The following is a 22,458-nucleotide window of genomic DNA, read 5'->3' on the forward strand; positions in this document are numbered from 1 at the left end:
CAGATAAACTGATTTGTTTTTACTCTTGAGGTCGTTAGAGGATTTGTTCCTCAGGGGTCCCATGGGGTTGGGAGGAGCCCCTGGCTCCTTTCTTTTACCAGCTCCATCCATGTGAGGATAAGTCAAAGGTCCTGCTCAACCATTGTTGGCTCCTCTTGGAAGCATGGAGGAAATGATTCCTCCGTGTTGACCCTCCTCTTTATAGACTGGACACTGGTTCAAGTCCATCTGGTGGGGTGTCCTTGGCTTCCTTGATCAAAAGGTCAGATGACCCACCACATTAGAGGACATTTTGCAAGATGCTCATAGTCCCTGGGAACTAATCGACCCAGGAGGGCAAGGAGCAAAAAGTGTCCTTTGAATCCCTCTGACCCAATTAGTATAGATCTCAAGGTATGTCTGTTAAACATCCAAGAAGGTTAGTTCCACCATTCTGTCATTTTGCACCCTCCTTTCAAGGAATTTGCATTGTTGTGCCCTAGAATCCTCAATGGGTAATGTAATATCTTGCCCTCAAGGTAATTGTCTCAGTGCAAAGTTAGAGGTTTCTTTTCAATGATGCTATAATCTCTAACAATTATAGCCTTTTTGCCCAAATCCACCCTGTCCTCAACTTAAACGGGATTCCTACTCATAGTCTTAACAAATTGTACATTTCCATCTTTTTCTGCTCTATACTCTCACTATAAATCTGGGTAAAGGCAGTAAACAGGCAATAGCTTGGATGTTTTGTTGTCTTGAAATTTGCTCCACCAAACAACTTAATTCATTACTCTTGAATTCTTTTTCACTCAAGTTTTCAGGACACAGGAAAAACATAGCTAGATTCTTTGCTAGAATAAAATATGAATGGTGTCTAGCCCAGTTCCCCATGGAATCCTTGTTCCCTTCTGAACCTTCATAAGCAGTCTTTACTGTCCTCATTTTGTTGGCACTCTGTCAAATAGAGTCCTTGTTCCCCTCTGAATCTTCATTATCAGTCTTTAATGTCTTGGTTTCTATCAGAATCCTAGTCTTCCAAACTCCCATCAGTATGGCATTAATCTCTGCTTACAGAGTTCTAGGGCATCTTATAGTCCATAGCCCAAACTCTTCGACATTTCTCCTGCTGACCAGGTCAAAAGGCTAGGAACCATAGGCTCAGAGTTTTCATAAGAATAACTCCATGTTTCCTATATTAGTTAATTTTCTCTTTACTGTAATTACCTGTGAAAAGGAGCAACTTGAGAGGAAAGACTTATTTTGGCTGACAGTTTCAGGGGATATAGACTGCTAACTATCCTGGGGAAGGCATGATGGCAGGAGTGTGAGGCACTTGGTTGTATTATATGCATGGTAAAGAAGCAAGAAACAGAATGCTGGTGCCCATCAGGCTTTCTCTTTTTTCCTATTTTATTTAACCTGAGACCACAGCCAGTGGCATGATGACACTGATGCTTAAGATTGGTATTCTTGCTTCAGTTAAACCTCTTTGGAAATGCCCTCACAGACATGTGCAGAGCTGAGTCTTCTTAGTTATTTCAATTTTGAGCAAATTGATAATGAAGATTCGCCATCATATCATCCCAGGACTCAATTCCCAGTAAATCTTGGTGTCTTCTTCCCACATTTTGTCTTCAATATTGTTCAGAACTAAAGTCACAAGAATAATACTGTAAATCCTTTCTTTACCATGCCCTTCAGTTTTTCCAGCCTGAATTAACTTTTAACTTTCTTTTCTATCCCTCCATTTTCCTTTTGGACATAGTTACAACTCTCTCGCTCGTGCTCTCATTCTCGCTCTCTCTGTGTATGTGTTAAAGCCTCACTCTGATTAAAACAATGATTATATTTTGAATTAGTTTTCTATATATGACTGACAGCACTTAAAATACTGATCACGGAGATAATGGTAAGAATGATATAGTAATTTCTCACTCTGTTCTTTGTCCTCTAGAGTCTAAGTTTCATGAATTTAAAACACATGCCTTCTTTAGTTCCCAATCTCTTAGTTCTTGGACCAAGAATAGTTGTTGAGTCTGATATTTTGAGTGGTTTTGATTGTGTTATTTAATCTTTTTATTTCTACACAGTTAACCCAAATGAGTATTTATTTGTATATTCACATCTCCTATTACAGAATTTTAGTTTCCTCTTTAACAAAGTAGGATTGTTAAATGTGTGCTTGCATTTCAAGATGGAGACTTATGGCTTATTTTAATAAATATCAAATGTGGGAGTTAGAAATAAATAGGTTAGAACAAGACAGACAATAATGTTCTTGATATGTTAGTGTCTACATGGAAAAAAATTCTAGTAGATTGATTTTAAGGCTTAAGAACAGGGGTCCTGGGAAAAGTGCTGAGAATGGAGGCATCACATTCCTTCCCACACTAAGCACATAATTCTGCATGGATTTGGTTTCATTTCAAAAGTGGAGTGTTCACAGACTGAACACACTCCTGTAAACTTGACCCTGGGAAGGCAGCAGATAAACTTGGGGAGTCATTCTCAGACAACAATCCCCCAAGGTTTTAAGTAAATTTTTACAAGCTCCTATAAATACTTCTGACAGGCTATGTAAAATTTCTCTCTTACCCTACCAGCTTCTATACATATGAGAAAGCAAACACTGCATCATGTTAAATAATCCATTACATTGACCATATAAGATTCCTCAAATGTGAAGCATTGAAATTTCATGTAAACACCCTAAATTTGTTCAAAGTTTTCTTTTATCTTGAGAATGCAAATGTGCCTCACACTTTCCAACACTGAAAATAGAAAACATTTGGGATAAATGGCACTTCTCCTGGGAGACCAAATGCTTCTCATGAAGAACACCAAATCCATATCCTTGTGATTAGGGTTCAATATTTGTAGAGGCACCAATTATAATATTTTAGATCTATAAGAAATCAAAGATTCCGGTCTGTTTCTACCTACTCTACCTGTCAATGACTCTCCTTCCCTCCAAGTTTGATTCTCTTCTTTGGTTAAATATAACTGAGAATAGATATAATTTCTAAAATATCCACTGTCTGAAAGGCCTTTTTATAGGTATAATCCATATCTCTCTCTGCAGCTTAAAACAATTTCTATTTAGCTGTACTGATCTATAAACTAATAAATATGAACACAGCTCTTTGATTTACCTGGGATCATGTGTGAAAACCCAAAGTATAAAGTATATTTATGATGATTAATTGCCAACTGGGTGAATCAAAGAAACCTCCCTGAGGTTCAGAAGAAGGAGAGAAGGAAGTAGGTGGAATTCCAACTGGATCTCAAAAGATGATTGGGAAATTGGTTAGCTGAGAAAAAAGGAAGAGAGATGGCCTAAATGGTGAAAAAAAAAAAAAGCACAGAGATGGGAAGAAAGTGAAGATACCAAGTTATATGGAAATAAGGCCTTGAGAAGGGGAGGAGCTGCAAGTATGTCTCCTTAGGGACTTGGACATCATACTGAAGATGATGGCCTATCTCAAAGCTCATGACCTCAAAGGCCGAATAATGTGTAGGAAAACCATCTGGGGACCAGAAAATATTTACCATTTATACAGAAAAATAAATGAATTATACTGATAACTGCTGTATTGATACTGTTGTATATGCTCCATTTACATAAATATACATATATGATGATCTGTGCTCAAAATTAGTTTATTGCTAGAGAAGCTTCAAAAAGTTGCAAAGCTATAGCTGTAGATGATAAACAGCAATCTTGTTATACATACCTGCAACTCACAATCTTGTTATATATACCTGCAACTCACAATCCTGCATCTGCTTCTGAAATTCTGGGATTTTAGGTACGTTACCATCATGCTCAGCTGATTAAAGATTTTTCATGCACCCAGTGACAGAGTCAAAATTGTGTTTTAAGATGAATTTGGCAACATTTACAGAGAGAATTGGAAGAAGCAGTTAGTTGGTGATTACAGCACATCAGGGGACTTAAACTAGTACAGTCTTGTGGCACTAGAATGGGAAGAGCGATCCAGGGGCATTTTGGTGTTCTTAATCTTTATGTGGTGAGATCCCTCCTAGCAAAAGTGTTAGGCAGTTACCCTGGAAGATGAGTTTATGTTGAAAGTGATTGAAAATTGAATTAATTCAACAAAATGTTTGTAGTCTGAAAACTAAAGTGGAACGAAGAATAAAATTGTGATTTATTAATGGTCAAAGGAATAAAGACTTAAAATTCACACTTCAGTAATGTGCAGCTAACTTCATAACTAGTTTTATACACAAAGAAAGTCTTTGAAAATGTAGATAGTATCTTCTCTTCCCTCACCATGATGAAAGCATATTTGAAAGACTTGACAGAGGCAGCTTAATGACAACTTCTTCTATAAATAGCTTATGCTTCCTTTCTGCTGCATGAAGCTAAAAAGGGATACTAGAATGTTCTTACCACAGATGCTGTGGTGAGAGCTGCCTTACTTTGGGATAATCCCAGATCCAAGACTGCTGTCCTTCCTCCTGCAGCTTCGTCTTCACAATAACAAAACTTACAGAGCCACATTGCTGAATATAAATTTGTAAAAGAAGTTTTGTACCACTTGGACTTGACTTATCATCATTTTTTTAAATTAACTGTTTGTCAAACTCCCGACTGGTTGATGTTTTTGCAAAGCAGAATGCTTAGGAAAAGTGTGATGCAGAGTTCACATCCTCCATTAAGCAGGCTTCCCATTTTCTCTTTACTGATAACACTCTATGACAGGGTGAAAGAAATCACATATTTTAATATGTCAACTAGATCAGGCTTGTGGTCTCTACATGCTACTAACATTGTCTTAGAAATATGTTGATTAGAGAGCCATGCTATCAGGCAATTTCAAAAAGAAAAGCAAATTCACATAACTCTGGTCAGGCATCAGATAAAAGCTTAACATTTGTCTCAAGTTAAAACGGGCTACAGATTGAGTATGCATGAACATATGAAATTCTCTTGGGTAAAATGAATAGAATGCTGTATAGAATGTGTGTGTGTGTGTGTGTGTGTGTGTGTGTGTGACATAAAAACAGCAGAGACAAGATTAAAAGGTTGTTGCTTTAATCTAGTTGTGTGACGCTTTTATTTCTGAGTTTAGTGCAATAAACTGATTTTCATTATAACAAAGGTCTGCATTAGGTAAAAGTTGAATATTTTCATATATTGCTGTTAAGAATGTAAATTCACAAACTGGGCATGGTGGCACATGCCTTTAATCCCGGTGCTTGTGAGGGAGGCAGAAGTAGATAGATCATTGTGAGTTCAAGGCTAGCCTGGTCTATATAGTGAATTTCAGAGCAACCAGGGCTACACAGTAAGATACTGTCTCAAAAGTAAAAAGGGAAGAAAGAACGGGAGGGAGGGAGGGAGGGAGGGAGGAAGGGAGGGAGGGAGGGAAGGAGTTTGGTGACACAGCAAAAAAAATCCTGAAGGCAGGAATGGAGGTGGCACACACTGCTAATCTCACTACTCACATCTGGAGACTGAGCAGGAGGGTTGCCTCAATTTAAGGCCATCCTGGGCCAAATGGTCAGTACCAGGTCAGAAAAGGCTATATAGCAAGACCCTGCCTCAAAAACATAAAATAAACAAACAAAACAACAAAAGATATGTGAAAGTGTTTAGAGCATTTAGACTCAGTATTTCCATTTTTAGGAATTTTTCCAATGATTAGAAACCTTAATTATCCAACAATTAGGCAGCAGCTAAAAATTAATAATTGTCTTAATTTTTTATTTGCTTTTTTGTTTTTGATTGTTTGATTTTTTTGTCTCCCAGTACCCCCAGCTGGCCTGGAAACTACTATATAGACCAGGTTGGCCTTAATCTCACAGAGATTCTCCTGTCCCTGGCTCCCAAGTGCTGGTATTAAAGGCATGTGCTATCATGATGGGCAAGGACTGTTTTCTTGAATACTATTAATTATAGTAGAACCATATATGCCATGATTTAAGGGCTAAAAAGTCCTGGGCGTGGTGGCGCACGCCTTTAACCCCAGCACTTGTGAGGCAGAGGCAGGCGGATCTCTGTGAGTTCAAGGCCAGCCTGGTCTACATAGTGAGTTCCAGGACAGCTGGGGCTACAGGGAGACCCTGTCTCAAAAAGACCAAAAAAAAAAGTATATGAAATGACATATAGAAATCACTATTTAAATAGTTATGAAATTTTGTATGCATATATATTCATATAAAACACAATAGAAAAATATTCTTACTGGGTTTTTGTTTTCTTTAGTTTTAAATTTGCAAAGTATATATTATTGATTTCATCTTAAAATTATCAAAGTAAAAACATAGAGACCTATGAGAGTTTAAGATGAAAATGTCTGTAATTTGAGTCCATTAGCTAACAGAAGAAATTGTGACCATTATATATTTAATGATTTTATCAACAAGAACTATTGGGGAACTAAATTTTAATTAGATCCAGCTGTGTTATAAACATGACACTGTAATAGCAGCTGAAACAGATGTGACAATTGAAGCACATTTAATTTTCTTAGCTAGTGGAGTGTTTTAACCTGTGATAGCCAAGCTTTAGTCACACAAAAAATAGCATATCTTAACTGAGTAGGTACAACAGCTTTAGGTTAAATGAGAAGACAATACCTTTTATTTGTTCTTACACAAATATTTTCAGTCTGTCCATTAGTCAATAATTTTTTTCAGCATTTGTTAAATATGTAATACTAGTCCAGGTCATGAAAAAAATGAAAATTAACAAATTCCAGAAAACTAATGGCTGAGTGAGAAGATCAACATTTAAATGTAGGGAGAATTAAAATGGATGCATATATGAAATTCTAGAGGAACATCAAGAAAGGACCAGCCATCTTTCCCTTAGAGTTAGAGAAGCTTTTTCTGAGAAAGCACTATTAGAGATGGGATTTTTCTGAATTAATAGCAATTGGCCAGATGGAAAAGGTGAAGGGGGATTAGAGACAGAACCAAGAGTGTATTCAAAGGGCCAACCCTCTACAATATCATGATATGCTCAGGACTGGTAGGAATGTGGCATGGCTACTGTTCAGGGAGGAGAAGCAGAATCAGGCCATGAGTGGAAACTAGGTTAGACTGCAGGTAGCCTTGACACACTAATAGTTACCAATGGTTTTCCTAGCTATTAGAGCCTTCATCATTATAATGATGTGGGATTGTTCTCTTTGAATTATGAAAATTATTAATTGTTACTACTTGTTCCACAAACAAATTATAAAAAATATCACATCTCTTTAAGCTGCTTTGCAGCGAGTCACCCAAGCCTCCACAGGACTGTCAGCAGCAACTGATAGATCTTCTTGAGGTCTCTCCCATCATCCCTGAGTGGTCCACCAATCCTTGGACTCCCAGGTCAACAGCTCAGTCCTCCCCCAGAAAGTCACTGGATCAGCCTGACCCTGCTGGTCCTTCCAGCTGACACATGACATCATTGTACATGACATCAGCATGGTACTCATTTGGAGCATAAGGGTTCCAACTTACTTTATGTTCCTCGCTTCAGTGATTGTTTCTAACCATCACTACTGTGCTTTGATGGCTGATCCTGGAGGTATTTGTAGAGTGTTCTCAGGCTAGGTGAAGGAAAATCCTACCCCTGGAGCCTCAGGCCCCAGTGTGTGGTTTTATGTCAACAGCCTAGAACCTTCTTCATCAGAGTCACTTTCATTCTGCAGCTTCCAAGACCTTCTCTGCCATGGCTTGTTAGTCAGTGTCACCTTGACCCAGCAAATTTCTCATCCCAGTCCTCAGTCCAAGGAGAGAAAGAGATGAGATCATCAGCCCTCTCAGAAGGCCCTGGGCTCCTTTTCCACACTGATTCTCCTCCTACCCATGGTCTAGGCTGTTTCTACAGGTGGCTGAAGAGTAACAAATTTGCATGATAGATTTAGAAAGCATATTTTGCCCTGCCCCAGTGCATCACAAAGTGATGATGACTTTACGTTTATACAACTATGACAGATACAAAGTAACCATTCCAAGAACAAAGGTCTTCAAGATAATTCTTCATTCCTGCCTATAAATAATAGGTGCAATTTGTTTCACTGTAATTGATCTTTGTCTCACCAAGCCCCCTACTTTGAAAAATCAGTGACAATGTTCTCAACTGTTACATGACAAATTGTATAACTTGCCCAACATGGATATAGAGATCCATCCTCATGTGTTTAGCCACAGTGCTTGAGTATCTCTTCCTGTTCAGTTCATATGCTTCCATGTCATTTATCTCTAACTCAGACGCTGTGGTCTCCAGTGGAGCATATGTCAAAAATAGATATGTTTACCCTCTCTTCCAAACCACTGCTAAATAAGAGTTAGACAACCAATGCATTTGTCAACTAGTGTGAGTGTTTCTATAAGGGCCATTTATACTGTCTTTGCAAAGTCAGATTACAGAAAGGAAAACAGGTGCAGTTCTAGAAGGCAGGAGACAGGAGCAAACGGGCATTTGGGGCAATATACTATTAACAAGTGGTGTTGTTTAGAAGTCTTGATTTGAGAAAATGATCTACAAGAAGGACTGTCTTAGTTTTTCTGCTGAATGTCAGGTTTATTTTGCTTTGCTCTTTTCCTAGTGTGAATATGCAACAGTCAACTGACCTTTTCAATTTATTAGTTTAATGTTAGTCATCTTAGCCTTCTTGCCTTTAAATCTGAGAATAACAAAAAACAAAATTCATACATATTTTCTTCATCTTTTGTTATAGGCAGTATTGCCCCCCAGCATCACCACTGTCTTGAATGAAATAAAACTGAAACAGATATACCTATGTATTTATATATATGTATATATATCATATTTCCATAAGCCAAAACTAAGTGTGGACATGCTATTGGTAGTTGTCTTTTAGAGAAAAGCAATGATACTGTCAGCTGTTTATCATACTATGTGGAGGTCTTCATCGAAATCTGGAGGTCAAGAGATCTCTGAGTGGCTTCTATAAACCCGTAAGAAAATGAGTGGCCCCAATCATGATGAAAACTCAGAAAGACCTGCTGCCTAGCTGGCTAAAACTAGATGTGGTCTCCACTCTTCTTCAGTTCAGGTGCTTGCTTTGGACTGGAGCTGCATCCCACTGAGGCAGATCCAGAACTGGGACCAGCATCACTACTTCTGAGCTGATCCCTCCCCATTTCATCCATGGAATGAATCACCTCCTTTGACTTCATGGTACTCTGTGGTCTTGCTACTGCTGTATTGCTGCCATAGTTGCTGCTGTTGTCATTTTATATACTTAAAATATGTGGTTCTTGAAACTATCTTGGGTCCAGAGAGGTGGCTCAGTAAGTAAAGGCATTTGCCATCAAGTCTGATGACCTGAGTCAATACCTAGGAGTCACATAGTGGAAGGAGAGAACCAACTCATGTGAGTCGTCCTCTGACCTTCACATGCATGTTGTGACATATGTATGTACATGCATACACAAAAAAACACAATAAACAAATAAATTTAATTAAAATATAAAAGAAAAAATAAAATTGGATTTAAGATACATATAAAGTCTACCATTTGAAATGACTAAATATAATTACATTAATCTTTTTCAGTGCTCAGATATATTTAGCCTTTGACCTCATCCAGAAGATAAAACTTCAGACTATCCCTCACCTTGAGGTACCTGCTTCTATTCATTTGGATCTGGACATGGTCCAGGCTATAGTATGTAAGCATTTCACACTAGGCTGTGTTTCCTGCAGGTTAGGGAATCCAAGCTTTACTTGGCTCCACAATATATTCTGCACAGCAAAGATGTCCGGAGGCTGCTGAGAAAGAGGCACAGGCAAGCAGTTCTGTCCAGGGTCACCAGTGCCCTCCCTCGTGACTGTTGGCAATGATTGCAAAATCAGCTAGAGGAAGGCAGAGAAACATTAAGAAATAAGTTTTGAAAGCCTAATATGTGCCAAGGTCCATGCCCCCCCACACACATAAACACATATACATACAGTGGATGTCATATATATATACATATATATGCTTATTATTTAATTTTTCTGGCAACCCCATGAGGTAATTATCATTTTTCTTAATGTGTAGAAATCATTGAGGTTCAGAGAGGTTAGGTAACTAGCTTAACATCACAGGATGAGAACATGGAAGAACAGAAATGGAACACAGCTCCTTTAGACTTCAGAGTCAACACCTGCAACACCCCACATCATCCCATGTGGATCTAGTTGGCCTAGGGACCCCAATCCCACATTAGGTGAAGGGCAACTCATTGAGTGAAATCCCATTCGTTCCTCTTGTTTAGGGACAATTAGATTGTGAGAGTGGAAGGAGACTTTGGAGTGACTTAGGTATCTGCTAAACCCCTGAACACCTTGTCTTCTATGGGGCCCTTCACTCTGTAGATGCTAATGTTCCATGCTGGTGGGTGCTGGCTTCACAGACTCAAAGAGACTTTGTTCATCATTTTTAGGGCCAGCTATACTTCTGTCCTTTTGAGGCATCTACATCCATCGCTTCAAACAGATTACCTCTGTATTATCTTAATATGACATCATTGACCATCTGGCTTATTTGAAATGTGAACGACACTAATCCTAGGTGATAATGACTTTCAAGCAACATACTAAATCTATAGGGATATTCGGAGCATTTGCTTTGAAAAAGTGAATTTTCTACAGCCTATTTACCTTTTTCAAAGAATTCTATCATTTTAATAATTTATCATGCCATGTTGTTTTTAGGTGCAGAGAGGTATAAAGAAAAATGTAGTTCTTTTCTTTCTCTAAGGCTTGGGCGATATTGTGGAAGAGGGGGATGAAAGAGTGTAAGAGGCAGAAGACAGGGAAAATAGCTGTGAAGTGCCATCCTCTAGACATGACACAGCCATTGAAATCAGGAACTCACAACTATGGTTACTTGCACTGGGCCTGCACAAGGCTGACCATGACAACAGCCAGTCATGGATCGATGAAGGGCCCAGGAAGTCCACCCACTTGCTACTGAACTGTTGGCTATGGTTAGATTATAGAAGATGGAGAGTCATTGTTTTCAATTGTGTATCCACTGGTGAGTCTATCAGGATCCAATGGATAGTTCCAAATCCATCGTCACAGAGATGGCCCTCGTTAACTCCAGTGAGTCACAATAAAACAAAACAAAAAATAAAGGTTAGAAAGAGATTTACAGGGAAAGTAGAGGTTGACAGGAGTGAGGTAAATAAGAGAAAGTAGTCATGAGAGTAATCAGAACGCATTAAATACACACATGAACTTTTCAGAGAACAAATTTAATTAATAAAAAGCCTAGAATTTTCATTTGCATATGCAAACACTAGTGCATCTTACTTTTTCCTATGTTACAAGAAAGATGTCATCTCATTTAAATCACTTCAAGCATCTTTCTCTGAGAGAGACAAACTGAAGATTTCTTTCTGGGCCATGGTTGGTGTTTAGGGCATGAGTGCAAGCAGGTGACTGACTGACTGTTTAGCAAGCAGTGGGTGTGCCAGACCTCTTCTCCCCCAAGCACTTGAAGGCCTTTGAAGAATTTCCTCTCCGAGCATGTAGGTGACCCTTCTCTTCTGTGGGGGTGAAAATGTGTGCTTTGTTCTGGAAAGTCATCAAGTAGCTTTATTAAGGTCAATTTAATACAGACACAGGATTGACCTCATACATCATCCCATCTTTTTCATTCCTCACAACCATTCTCAGGAAGAGTTACAGTGCATATTACAGTTTAATATGGTCTCTACTTGTCAAGCAAGGAGACTGAGCTCCAGGCACATCAACTTCCCAGTGGTTACAGAGCTAGCACCTAGATCTAAAACCTTGCCTAGAAATGAGCTAGAAGAACATTTTAGGAGGACATAAAGCTGGAGAAGTGGCCTTGGATTGTGTTCTAGTAAAGAAAACAAGCTTTGCACTCACTCATTAGTATGTAGTGAATATTTATTTTGTGCCAAATAATATGAGAACTGGGGTCCATGCAGTGAGTTTAAAAATATAAATCAGGGCCAGCCAAGATGGCTCAGTGGCTAAAGATACTTGCTGCCAAGCTGGACACCTGAGTTTGATCCCCAGGGCCCACGGAGAACTGACTCCTACAAGTTGTCCTCTGGCTCACACACACACACACACACACACACACTCACACATAAAAATACAATAATTTTTACAGTATAAATGCTTGCCTCCTAGAAGCTTGCATTTGGGGTATTGGAGGTGTTGAGCATAGAATTAATGGGGTCTAATTTTAGTTTTGCAAAGTTCCTTCTGGCCATAGTATGTAGGATCACCTGAAGCCAGGGGAGAGTTGTAGCAGCCAGACCTGTTTTTCCATGGCTGCAACAGCCCAGAGGCTGGAGGCTTGACCCAGTGTGTAGCAGAGTTGATGAGTTGGGTTCTAAATAGAGACTTGGACAGACATACCAGTAGAATTCCCTGAGGAGGCAGCTTATCCAGGCTTTCCCAGGAGCTCAGGCCAGCCTGCATCTATAACCTGTGCTCTTTCACAACTTTACAGTTACATTCAGTTCAGTGGAAAATAGAATTCTTTCCTCTAGGTTTCTTATCATCAGGCTTCTGAAAGGAGAATGCCTGTCAGTGTCTGGAGTGGGCAGGATGGAGCTCAAAATCCCCAGGGCATTAATCACCCAGATTATAGTGTACTAGCTGGCTCCTTCCTTCTACCCAAGGCCAACACCCTGCATATGGCACATGTGTGGATATACCTGAGATTTGTAGCATGTCCACCTCAGAGCCACTCAGAGTGTACTTTAGTATGTCCCAAAGGCTCTCTTGCAGAAGGATGGATCTTCTTAGTATAGTTCAGTCCAGCTTTATGTTCTCTGCCTTTATTATTTCTCAGAAATGATCTTATTGGGTCCAAATCAGATGTCTCTTGATGGCAAAGAGACATTTTAAGATATTGTTTTACCATGCTTTTGGAGTTCAGAAAATACCTTCCTTCTAGTTAATAAATACTAACCGGTCATGGTCACTCAACAAAGAGCTGACAGATCTGATGCTAACTAATAACTTCAAAATAGAAGCAGAGACTCCTCAATTTACAGTGGGACTGCATCCTGATCAGACCATTATAAGCTGAAAACATCCTGGGACATCTAATGCATCTCACCTACCGAACATCCTGGCTTAGCAATTTAGTATACTAAAGATTCCATAATTTCTTCTTGTGATCATGTGGGGGCTCTGGCTTGCTGCTTCTGTCCAGTAACATAAGAGAGGATCATATGCATATCATGAGCACAGGAAAAGATGAAACCTTGAATACAAACTTGACTCTCTATTAAATAAATATCTCATTCATACCATCATAAGGTCAAAAAACAGTAAGTAGAAACATCATAAGTCAAGTTCTATGCAAATTTGTTTTCCTAGTCAGTGAAATTGCTATCACATTGTTAGTAAAGTAATGTGAATAAATGTCATCCTCATTCAATTGATTTTCATTGATCTTAAGTGAATGACCTTACATTTTCAAGTACAAGAGACTGACCATGAGTAACCACAAATGTTGCATCAGCTTCTTGGTTAATATATCCCCAGGAAAACATGAGAAGCTAGCTGTGCTTGTGGATTCATAGGAAGAAATGATGTTTGGACACTTTATCTTGAAATAGAGCTAAGTGATTTGTTTCCAATTAAAATCTCTGGAGGGCTTTGAGATCTTAGGCTCTTCCTCACCTCATCTTTGAATATCGTCTAGTACTTTACTGAACTTGAGCATCCATTGTGCCCTGCAGATAGTATTTGTCATAACCCCTTTCACTTTTACCCCACACTAGAGAGTATCCCTGAAGTTGCACCTTTGCACTGTCATCCATACCCAGAAACAAGTGGTCACACTAGCAAGATACGGGTATCTCCAGTTCCCTCTACCTCCAGAATACAGATGAGGTCTGCACTACTTGAAAACCACTCAAAATGAACTGAAGAGTGCCTTTTCATTTTTTCCCAGGACTGCGTCCAAAGAGGACTCTGCGTCTGGTACTCTGGACCGCTGAAGAGCAAGGTGGAATTGGTGCCTCCCAGTACTATGAGAGACACAAGGTAAAAACAACCAGTGGATGCTGAGTGCTTGCATTCATAATATCAGTATAAATTAAAGCCATTCATTTATAATTTTTATTTTAAAATTTTTAGTAATTGTCTACGTAAGATTCTCAATACTCTGTAGTACGCCAACACTGGCAAATAACAAGCTCTGTAAGTGAGAATACCATGGTGACATTAGGATGTTCTGTAGAGCTAAGGGCCTTCCTATTTCCTCATCATAGTCTGTGGCTCTAGCAAACTTCCAGCTGCATGCTGCCATTTTCTTAGGGTCTTACTAGATCTACTGTTGTCACACATGACAGAGAGTGATAGATAAGAATACCCTCTCCACTGAGCCCAGCCCTAAGCCCCTGTGCCCTAAATCCTCCTGGAAGTCCTAGGATTTGAGGGACAAGTCCTGAGATCTAGAGTCAGCCAAAGTATCACCTCTGTGGTGGGGGGAATGTGACAACCACAGCTCTCTGATCAGGGAACATGAAGAACAGCTGGATTAGACACTGAATTTAGGCGAAGATAGTCATTGTGGAACATCATGGTGGAAATTCAAAACTGTTTTTAATATTGAGGACAGGAGGTTAATACCAAGAACAAACTTGGAGAGAACAAAATGTACAAGGACAGAAAAACCTCTAGAACAAGTCAAATGTCAGCGCAAAGAGAAGCTCTTTGAACAGCCCAGTGGGAGCAGGGAAGGACGTCTGCCACCTGCTGTTACTGCTGGCTTATTCTCTCTAAATCTCTGGATTAGAAGAAATAAGTTCCAGTTATCTAAATCAGACAGGCTTTGTTTTGTGGGTTATGTTTGTATCCTTTTTGACCTTTTTATACAGTCTTCATCTCTATTGCCGTATTTCAGTTAGTTAGAATATGAATTCAGTATCACAAATTTGGTCAAAGTAAAGTCATTTACTATACAAAGAACTTATGTTTTATACCCAGCTCTTTTCTTACTTCAATTGTTTTGGTCTCCAGCAATCCTAAAGATAAGAAATTCAAGACAACCATCCTTTGACTGGTAGGTAACAGCATCATCTTTTATATCTCATGGTGACCTCATCAGTAGAAAAGGATTGTTGTGGGTTCAGCAGCGCTCAACATTTTTGGAGCACCTACTGTGCTCTATATACTATGTTAAGTATTGAGTTTAATGTCATTAAAAAGATTCACTCTAAGAGTAGGCGTGGTGGCCCAATCTTGTAATCTTAGCACTGAAACAGGAAGATCATGAATTCAGGACCAGCCTGTGCTACAGACTAAGACCTTATCTGAAAAGAAAAGAGATAAAAGAAAATTTCCCTGACCCCATAGAGACTGTAATGTAAGGAAGGACATGGGTCACTAAACTTACAGTATAAGGTGTTAAGCCTTCTAATAAAGAGTAAGATACCCATGTTGGGCAAAGGAAGCTCACCTAATATGACATTGAAGGTCAGTCAGAAGAAGTTGCACAGAAGAAATTACATCAAAGTTGAAACCTGGAGACTAAGTATAAGCAATCAGAGAAAAAGTAGTAGAGGGAGGTGATCCTAAGTTTTGGAAGGGACCTGTGTGGGCAAAGGGACCTGTGTGAACAAAGGAACCTGTGAGGACAAAGGTTAAGGCAAGAGAGAACATGGCACCAGGAGAAATGAGAAGTTCAGGGAGGCTGGTACACAGAATACAAGATGTATAGTGGTCAGAACACAGAGCAGAAGAGCCTGAGCAAGAATGTACACACTCTGCTTAGAAGCTTTCACTCTGCCAGAAAAGTAACTGTGTTATCGTTAAGAAACAGCTTTAAAATTCTATACATCTCATACTTCATGAAAACAGAATACCTGAAAGAACTATTCTAAAGCTTTTTTGATTTTGTAAAATATGCTCTTCCTTAAGGAAAAATTTTGGATTCAAACCACAATGGATTTGGCTTGAAATTTCCTTACCACTGAAATTCCTACAATCTTAAAAAAAAAAAAAAAGGTTTCTCTATAACCTACTAAAATGCATGGATGAAATCAGAAATGCCTGGGTTTTAAGTTTCTAAGAAGTTGGCAGGGCACCCACTCAAAGAGCATGCAATCACACACACAAACAGAGCCAGTTTATGTTTTCAGTATCTGTGTAGGCTTCGTAGGAAGGGACTTGTGGACTAATGGTTGGGCAAACTGCATGTTCAAGACTGGAAAAAAAGAATTACAGAGGCAGACAGCAGAGTGTTTTGTTTTTACAGAAGTTCTTTATCTCACCTTTAAAAAGTTATTCAGCATGTTTTATTTGATTCAGCCTGTTCCTAAGGACCTAGTCTGGATTCTTATGAGTCTAACTTAAAAGGAAATAAATAACCAAGTCCTAAACCCGGAGGGGGATGAAGCAGTTTGTCCTTAAATTCTCCTATAGTGTCACCAAATGCCAACACACAGTGTCCACTTCACTAAAGTTGCAGTAGAGGTCCTGTTTCTGGAAGGCAGAGAAACTGCTGAAACAACCCCTCACATTTCAGTGGTTTAACACAATATAAGTTTATTCATTGCTTATTTAACATACAGTATCTAGTTCCATAAAGTTACTTAGGGATCCAGGCTGATAGGCTCCTCAGCAAGATGGCATTTAATATGCCTTTAGCACTGACAACCAGGTGACAGACAGAGTGGGCAGTTGTAGAAGTGGTAAACATCATTTCTACTCACATCCCATTGGCAAGAACTCATATAGTTCGGTTGCTTAAAAGGCTAGGAAACACAGTCCCTGGGTGGGCAGCCACTTCCAGCCACAACTCTGCACATGTTAGAAAGGAGCACAGCTGGTGCAAAGCTGGATGTGCTCAGATCTTCACCTACTTTGTTCTGAACTCCTATTTCCATATACCCTATGAAACCTTCACCTCCCGTAATGATTAAATTCAGGTCAAGTCTATGAACTGCATTTTTGGTTAAAGAATTTATCATTATGATGAGGATAGCTCACATGCGCACGCACACGCACACGCACACACACACACACATACACACATACACACACACACACACACAAAGTTAATCTTTAGTCACAAAGATCTTCCATTCTACCCTACCAATAATTTTATACTTTCACAAAAGGAATTTAGTACTACAAACCATATAAGTATTGTTGTAAATTATTTACCAAATATATTTTTTAAGGATTCTGTGCTGAGTGATATAACACAGTAAATGTAAAGGTGTTAGAAATGGAAGAAATGGCCTTGATGCATTAGTCATAGGGACAGATTCCAGGCCTAATCCTTGCAGAATAAAGGGATCTGAATGAGGGGTGAGAAGAAACAGCTACATATACCCCTTCATGCTGTTGATTATAAAAATGAAAAGTTTGTGTTAGAATGTTCATGTCACAGTTATGGTTATTAGTGATCTATACCAAGAATCAGAAAATTGGAAGTTAGCCTGCCACCTGTTTATGTACGGACCTCAAACTGAGAAGTGTATGTCTTCAGCTGAATGTACAAGAGACTATATGTGGCCCACAAAACTTAAGGTATTAACTACTGGGCTCTTTGCAGAAAAATTTTACTACCCCATAGCCTTACGATAAAAATATAGCTTCATGTTATTTCCATACAGTAAGCTCTCTATTATTTTACTTGGAAAGAATATTTTGTAAATTTTGTTTAGAGTCATATATTTTCAAGTGTAAGAATTTTACAAAAATTTAAAAAGCTGCATTCACAGACTTTTTTCTTTTTCAGTCTTATTTGGTAGAGTTTAACAGTAAAGTTGACCAACATGGCACCAGCTGTGGTGGAAAAGAGTAGAAAGAGATTATTTATTTATTTTTCTTTTTTGATTTTCTGAATGCACTTTTATTTCCCATTCACAGAATCTATTCAGCAATGAAAGTTCTACAAGAGCTATTTAAATGAACATGTTTAGCTAAACTTTATGGTAATAAAATTAACATTAATATTCATTGTCCTTTTCTTAGTAAATAGGCATTGATTTATAATGTGCTTTTATTAATATATTCATAGAAAAGAATTTAAATTATATGGTACAATTTATTGTCAGACCAATTTTCTAAATTAGATTCAGATTAATAGCTACCTTTACTTTATAATTATGCTTTCTTATAAAAATATTAGCTCAATTATTGCAATAATTGTTAGAATTTAATAAACAACCACTAAAGAATTCACTAAATTATTGTGAATATGTATAAAGAATTCTAAATTATTGTGAATATGTAAGGCTATTTGTGCTTTGCATATGAATTTTAAAATTCATATGCAATTTATTATAATACTTAAAATGTTTTTTCTATAATATTGCTAATGTTTTCTGCATCAAAAAAGTCTGTAAAAATTTTGGTGATAGTTGTTAAATAAAATAATTCAAATAGGCACCACTGAGTTTTCACTATAATTTGGAGTCAAGAGTTTTCACTATAATTTGAAGTCAATCAGAATAAAAATGATATTGGTCATCTGTCTATCACTGTAACAAAATACATGTGATAATCAACTTATAAGAAGAAAAGATTTATTCCGGTTCACAGTTTCAGAGAGTTCAGTTTCAGTGACCACTTGGCTTTGTTGTCTCTGATCCTGTGGGAGGTGGCAAAAAGCATGCCATGGAATAAAGTTGCTCACCTTATTGTGACCAGGAAGCAAGGAAAGGGATCTCCCTTTTATGACAAGACTCTTCTCCCCGAACCCATAAGCTATGAATCCATAAATGGATTAATCCATTCATAAAGTCAGAGTCCTCAAGATCCAATTACCTCCCAGAAAAACACCCCATGTCTGAACATTGCTACAGTGGGAACCAAGCCTTCAACATACAGGCTTTAGGGAGACATTGAGGATTCAAACCATCTAGCGTCTTCCTAATAATTCATAGCATAATCATCTCATAAAGGAGTTATATGTGTAATTTTTTTCTCATTAAAAATGCTAGTTTACAGGACTAGAGAGATGACTCAGTATTTAAGAGCACTGATTGCTCTTTCAGAGGACCTGATTTCAATTCCCAGCACCCACATGTCAGCTAACAACCATTCATAATTCCAGTTCCAGGGGAATTCAATGCCCTCTTCTGACATCCACGGGCATTGCACAACTTGGCAGCACTTAGACACATGCAGGCAATACTCATACACATAAAATAAAAATAATAAATACAATATACTTAAATGCTAGTTTACATATTTTGATAAAGGTTATAAAATGTTCTTTCCTAATTTCAAAAGTTCTTTCTGCTGTATTTCTCTTCACATTAGAACATGAATTTGAGAATTAATTATAGGTACATTGTTTGTGCTTTATGCTACTGATACTTTTAGAAGTAACACTATTTTTCATGAGGTTTAATTAGCATTCAGTTAATGAACAGATCTTAAGTATTCAAACCTTTACTTTGGAAAAATACATGCCTCTGGTAATCTTCATGTGGATCAAGATAAGAGCACACCTCTTATCCTAGAAAGTTTCCTTATGCTTCTTCAGATTGACCTCTAACTCCACGAAAGGCAAATATTGTGTTGCTTTTTATTAAACAGATTGTTTGTACCCAACTTTGAACTTCAGATAAGTGCAATTATGTTCTGCCTCCACTTCTAATGGTCACCATTCTTTCTCTTCTGATTCTTTGCCATGAGACCATCTTGATCCTGGTGTGCTGTTCTGTGATTTAGGGAAGTTAAAGGACTTCTGCCATACCTGAGTTTGGGGCAGATACTATTAAATTGAAGTAACTGTACTTCAATGTAGAGAAATGCCTTAGCAGTAGCAAGACATAGAAATGCCACCTTGCTGGAGTCACAGCTAACCTCCTGGGGCACCAATGGTGGGCCAGGTTTCTGGAGCACAATGAGACCAAAGAAGGGAGAATGGCCCCTCATGTTCCACGGAGGGTGACTTCTCTTATGCCTAGAAAAGAAGTGCATTGTTCTAGAGAGGGAGAGAAGCCCTGCTGAAAATGTCTTTGCATTATTACTTATCAATGAAGTTATGATTTAAAACATGAACTACTCTTTGGGTTGAATCCATCTTGCATTCAGTTAGAAGGAAATGTCACCACATGGACAGCATATTATTGTGAATAAAAGTTTACATATGGGAGGAGAATTTAGCTTTGGAATTTAAAAATATTATAGATGATTTTATTGAGTTTTCAAATAGTGAATAAAATAAGGGTTGTCCTGATGCCACTGGTCTAATCTGTTTTTCACAGAAACAATGTTACTCTCTCCTCTTCTCTTAGAAGAACAGGATGTCATTTCTCATGTCCTAAAATGTACAAAGAAGGTGGGAAAAAAACTAAATTAGTTTCAACTGGATTTCTGGCATTTTAAAATCTTTTCCATTTTAAGCAAAAAATACAATCTGGCATCATTATAATTAGCAAGGTAATCTGGCCTTGAGAAAACCTCATTATATGAGGTAATCAAATAAAACAGATTGATATGTTCTATTCTGGCATGAAAAATATTTTAACCTTATCCTGATTTATTGCGAAAACTTCTGGCAATTGAATAACATGGATAATGAACACTGCTGTGTTCTGGTAGTCATTAATAAGGGCAATATTTTAAATAGGCTTTATCAAATGAGAGCTGGGATAATCATTCTAAATACATCAGTTTGTTTTGAACTCTAACCAACCTGAAAAACAGAAAAATCTAAAATAAATGTATGTAATTGTTTTTAGCATTTCCTGTGTTACCAGTTCTGAGGAATAAAATTTCCTCCTTACAAAAACATTACTTACTTTTGGTAATGAAGTGCTTGCCAACTTCCCAACCCACATGAGGTTTTACATTTCACTCTAAAATAAAGGGATATGTTACAAATGCCAGTGAACTTTATTCACATTATCTGGGCAAATGAATTTCTTTGGCATTTTTTATTTTGCAACCCTATTGCCTTCTAAATACTGTTAATGTAGCCAGGGTGACATGGTTGGAGTGTGACAGTATAGTGCTCATGTTCAGTTCTGGTTGTAATATCACTGGAGCTGCTGTGCACATCCAGTTTAATGGCGTCTGTATTGTGTAGTAGCACAGCATTCCTGGACACTTTAATGTTCCATTCTGCACAGCCAAGCTAATCAGAGGTTACAGTTTCAATAATTACAACTAGGCCTTTGTGCATCTTCCGTTTTTCTTTGAATGTCTAGATATGTGCATTAGTCTGTCAAGCACATCACAAAATTGGTTTAAATTTCATTTATCTCTGTGTGCTCCTGGTCTGGAGCCCTTGGTGTTTCCACTTGCTCATAATTGGTGCAGCACACCTGGGAGCTCATAGGGTCTTATTAGAATTTGTGAATTTAATTTATTTTTTATGAAGGAAAGACTTTTCTGCAATTGTTTGCTTTCTCCTTAGTAGAATTCCATCATGGCTATGGGCTTCTAAGTCTTACAGACATATATGGTAGTTATAAATAGATACAGGTCAAGCTGGGAAGAACTATCAAAATATTCCCTCTGCTATTAGAAGAATCACATGCCAACTTGTAAATGAGCACAAGTAGGTATCAGTGTGCCTCTATTCTTTATATGTCTTCAGGAATAAAGTCTTTCTTCTGGATTTTGCTGTGTTTTTCTATGTGAGAAAAAAAAATAGCTTTAAGTGAAATGATAGGGCTACAACAACTAGAATGGAATTGTACTATGTTCTTTGGTCACGAGACCTTACCTATTATTTGGGATAATAGTTATCATATTGCCCATTATGGTTTCAGAACATAATGGAATTTGATGAGTGCTTGTTCGAACTCACTACATGTAAAAAATATTATCTTGACTTCTCCATCATTTTAGAACAATAGCGGGTTGTCTCCCTTAGCTACAGGTGGGCACTACATTATTGCAGACCAAGACTTCTCTACTTGCCTTACTAACCCAAATAAGGCAATTACCTTTTAAAGTTGGTTCTGAATGTATCGAACTGAAACACTAATGTTCGTTATGAATTAAAGTGGCTGGCATCTCATCTCACTTTTTTCTACCTTTAAAATTATGAAGAACGGCTTCAGTTTGTATCCCATCCATTTCAGTGGTTTACTAGTTGTTGACTACAAGTCACAAATAGTTTCTGCCTCACTGTCTCCCTGTGGTCTGACCTGGAAGGGCCCACAAGCATATCAAGTGCATGAATTTCCTAAAGAACTCAGATTGACATGCCAGGAAACACAAACCTGAGTTTCATAAAATATCATTAAATGGGGAGCTGGAGAGGTGGCTCAGGGGTTAAGAGCACTGACTGCTCGTGCAGAAGACCCGGTTCAACTTCCAGTGCCCAAATGGTAGCTAACAACCATCCATAACTCCAATTCCAGGGGAATCCCTGACACCCTCTTCTGACCTCTCCAGGCATTGTACAACCCTGATATACTTAAGAACATGCAGGCAATATACTCATACATAAAAAAAATAGTAAATAAAGTATTTGAAATAAAACACCATTAAATGAGTTTTCACTTGGGATTAGGACAGAATTT

At 38.1% G+C, this 22,458-nt stretch overlaps 1 protein-coding gene across 1 annotated transcript in view; it reads left to right on the forward strand.

The window, feature by feature from the left end:
• Positions 1–22,458, forward strand: part of LOC103732839 (carboxypeptidase Q-like) — a 322,354-nt gene that overhangs the window by 177,810 nt on the left and 122,086 nt on the right. Inside the window, exon 3 of the mRNA XM_008831564.2 lies at positions 13,908–13,999. Coding sequence (XP_008829786.1) covers positions 13,908–13,999 — 92 coding nt within the window. The remainder of the gene's footprint in view (positions 1–13,907; positions 14,000–22,458) is intronic.

This window comes from Nannospalax galili, unplaced genomic scaffold (assembly GCF_000622305.1).
Source record: "Nannospalax galili isolate Female #2095 unplaced genomic scaffold, S.galili_v1.0 scaffold334, whole genome shotgun sequence".
Classification (NCBI taxonomy): Eukaryota; Metazoa; Chordata; class Mammalia; order Rodentia; family Spalacidae; genus Nannospalax; species Nannospalax galili.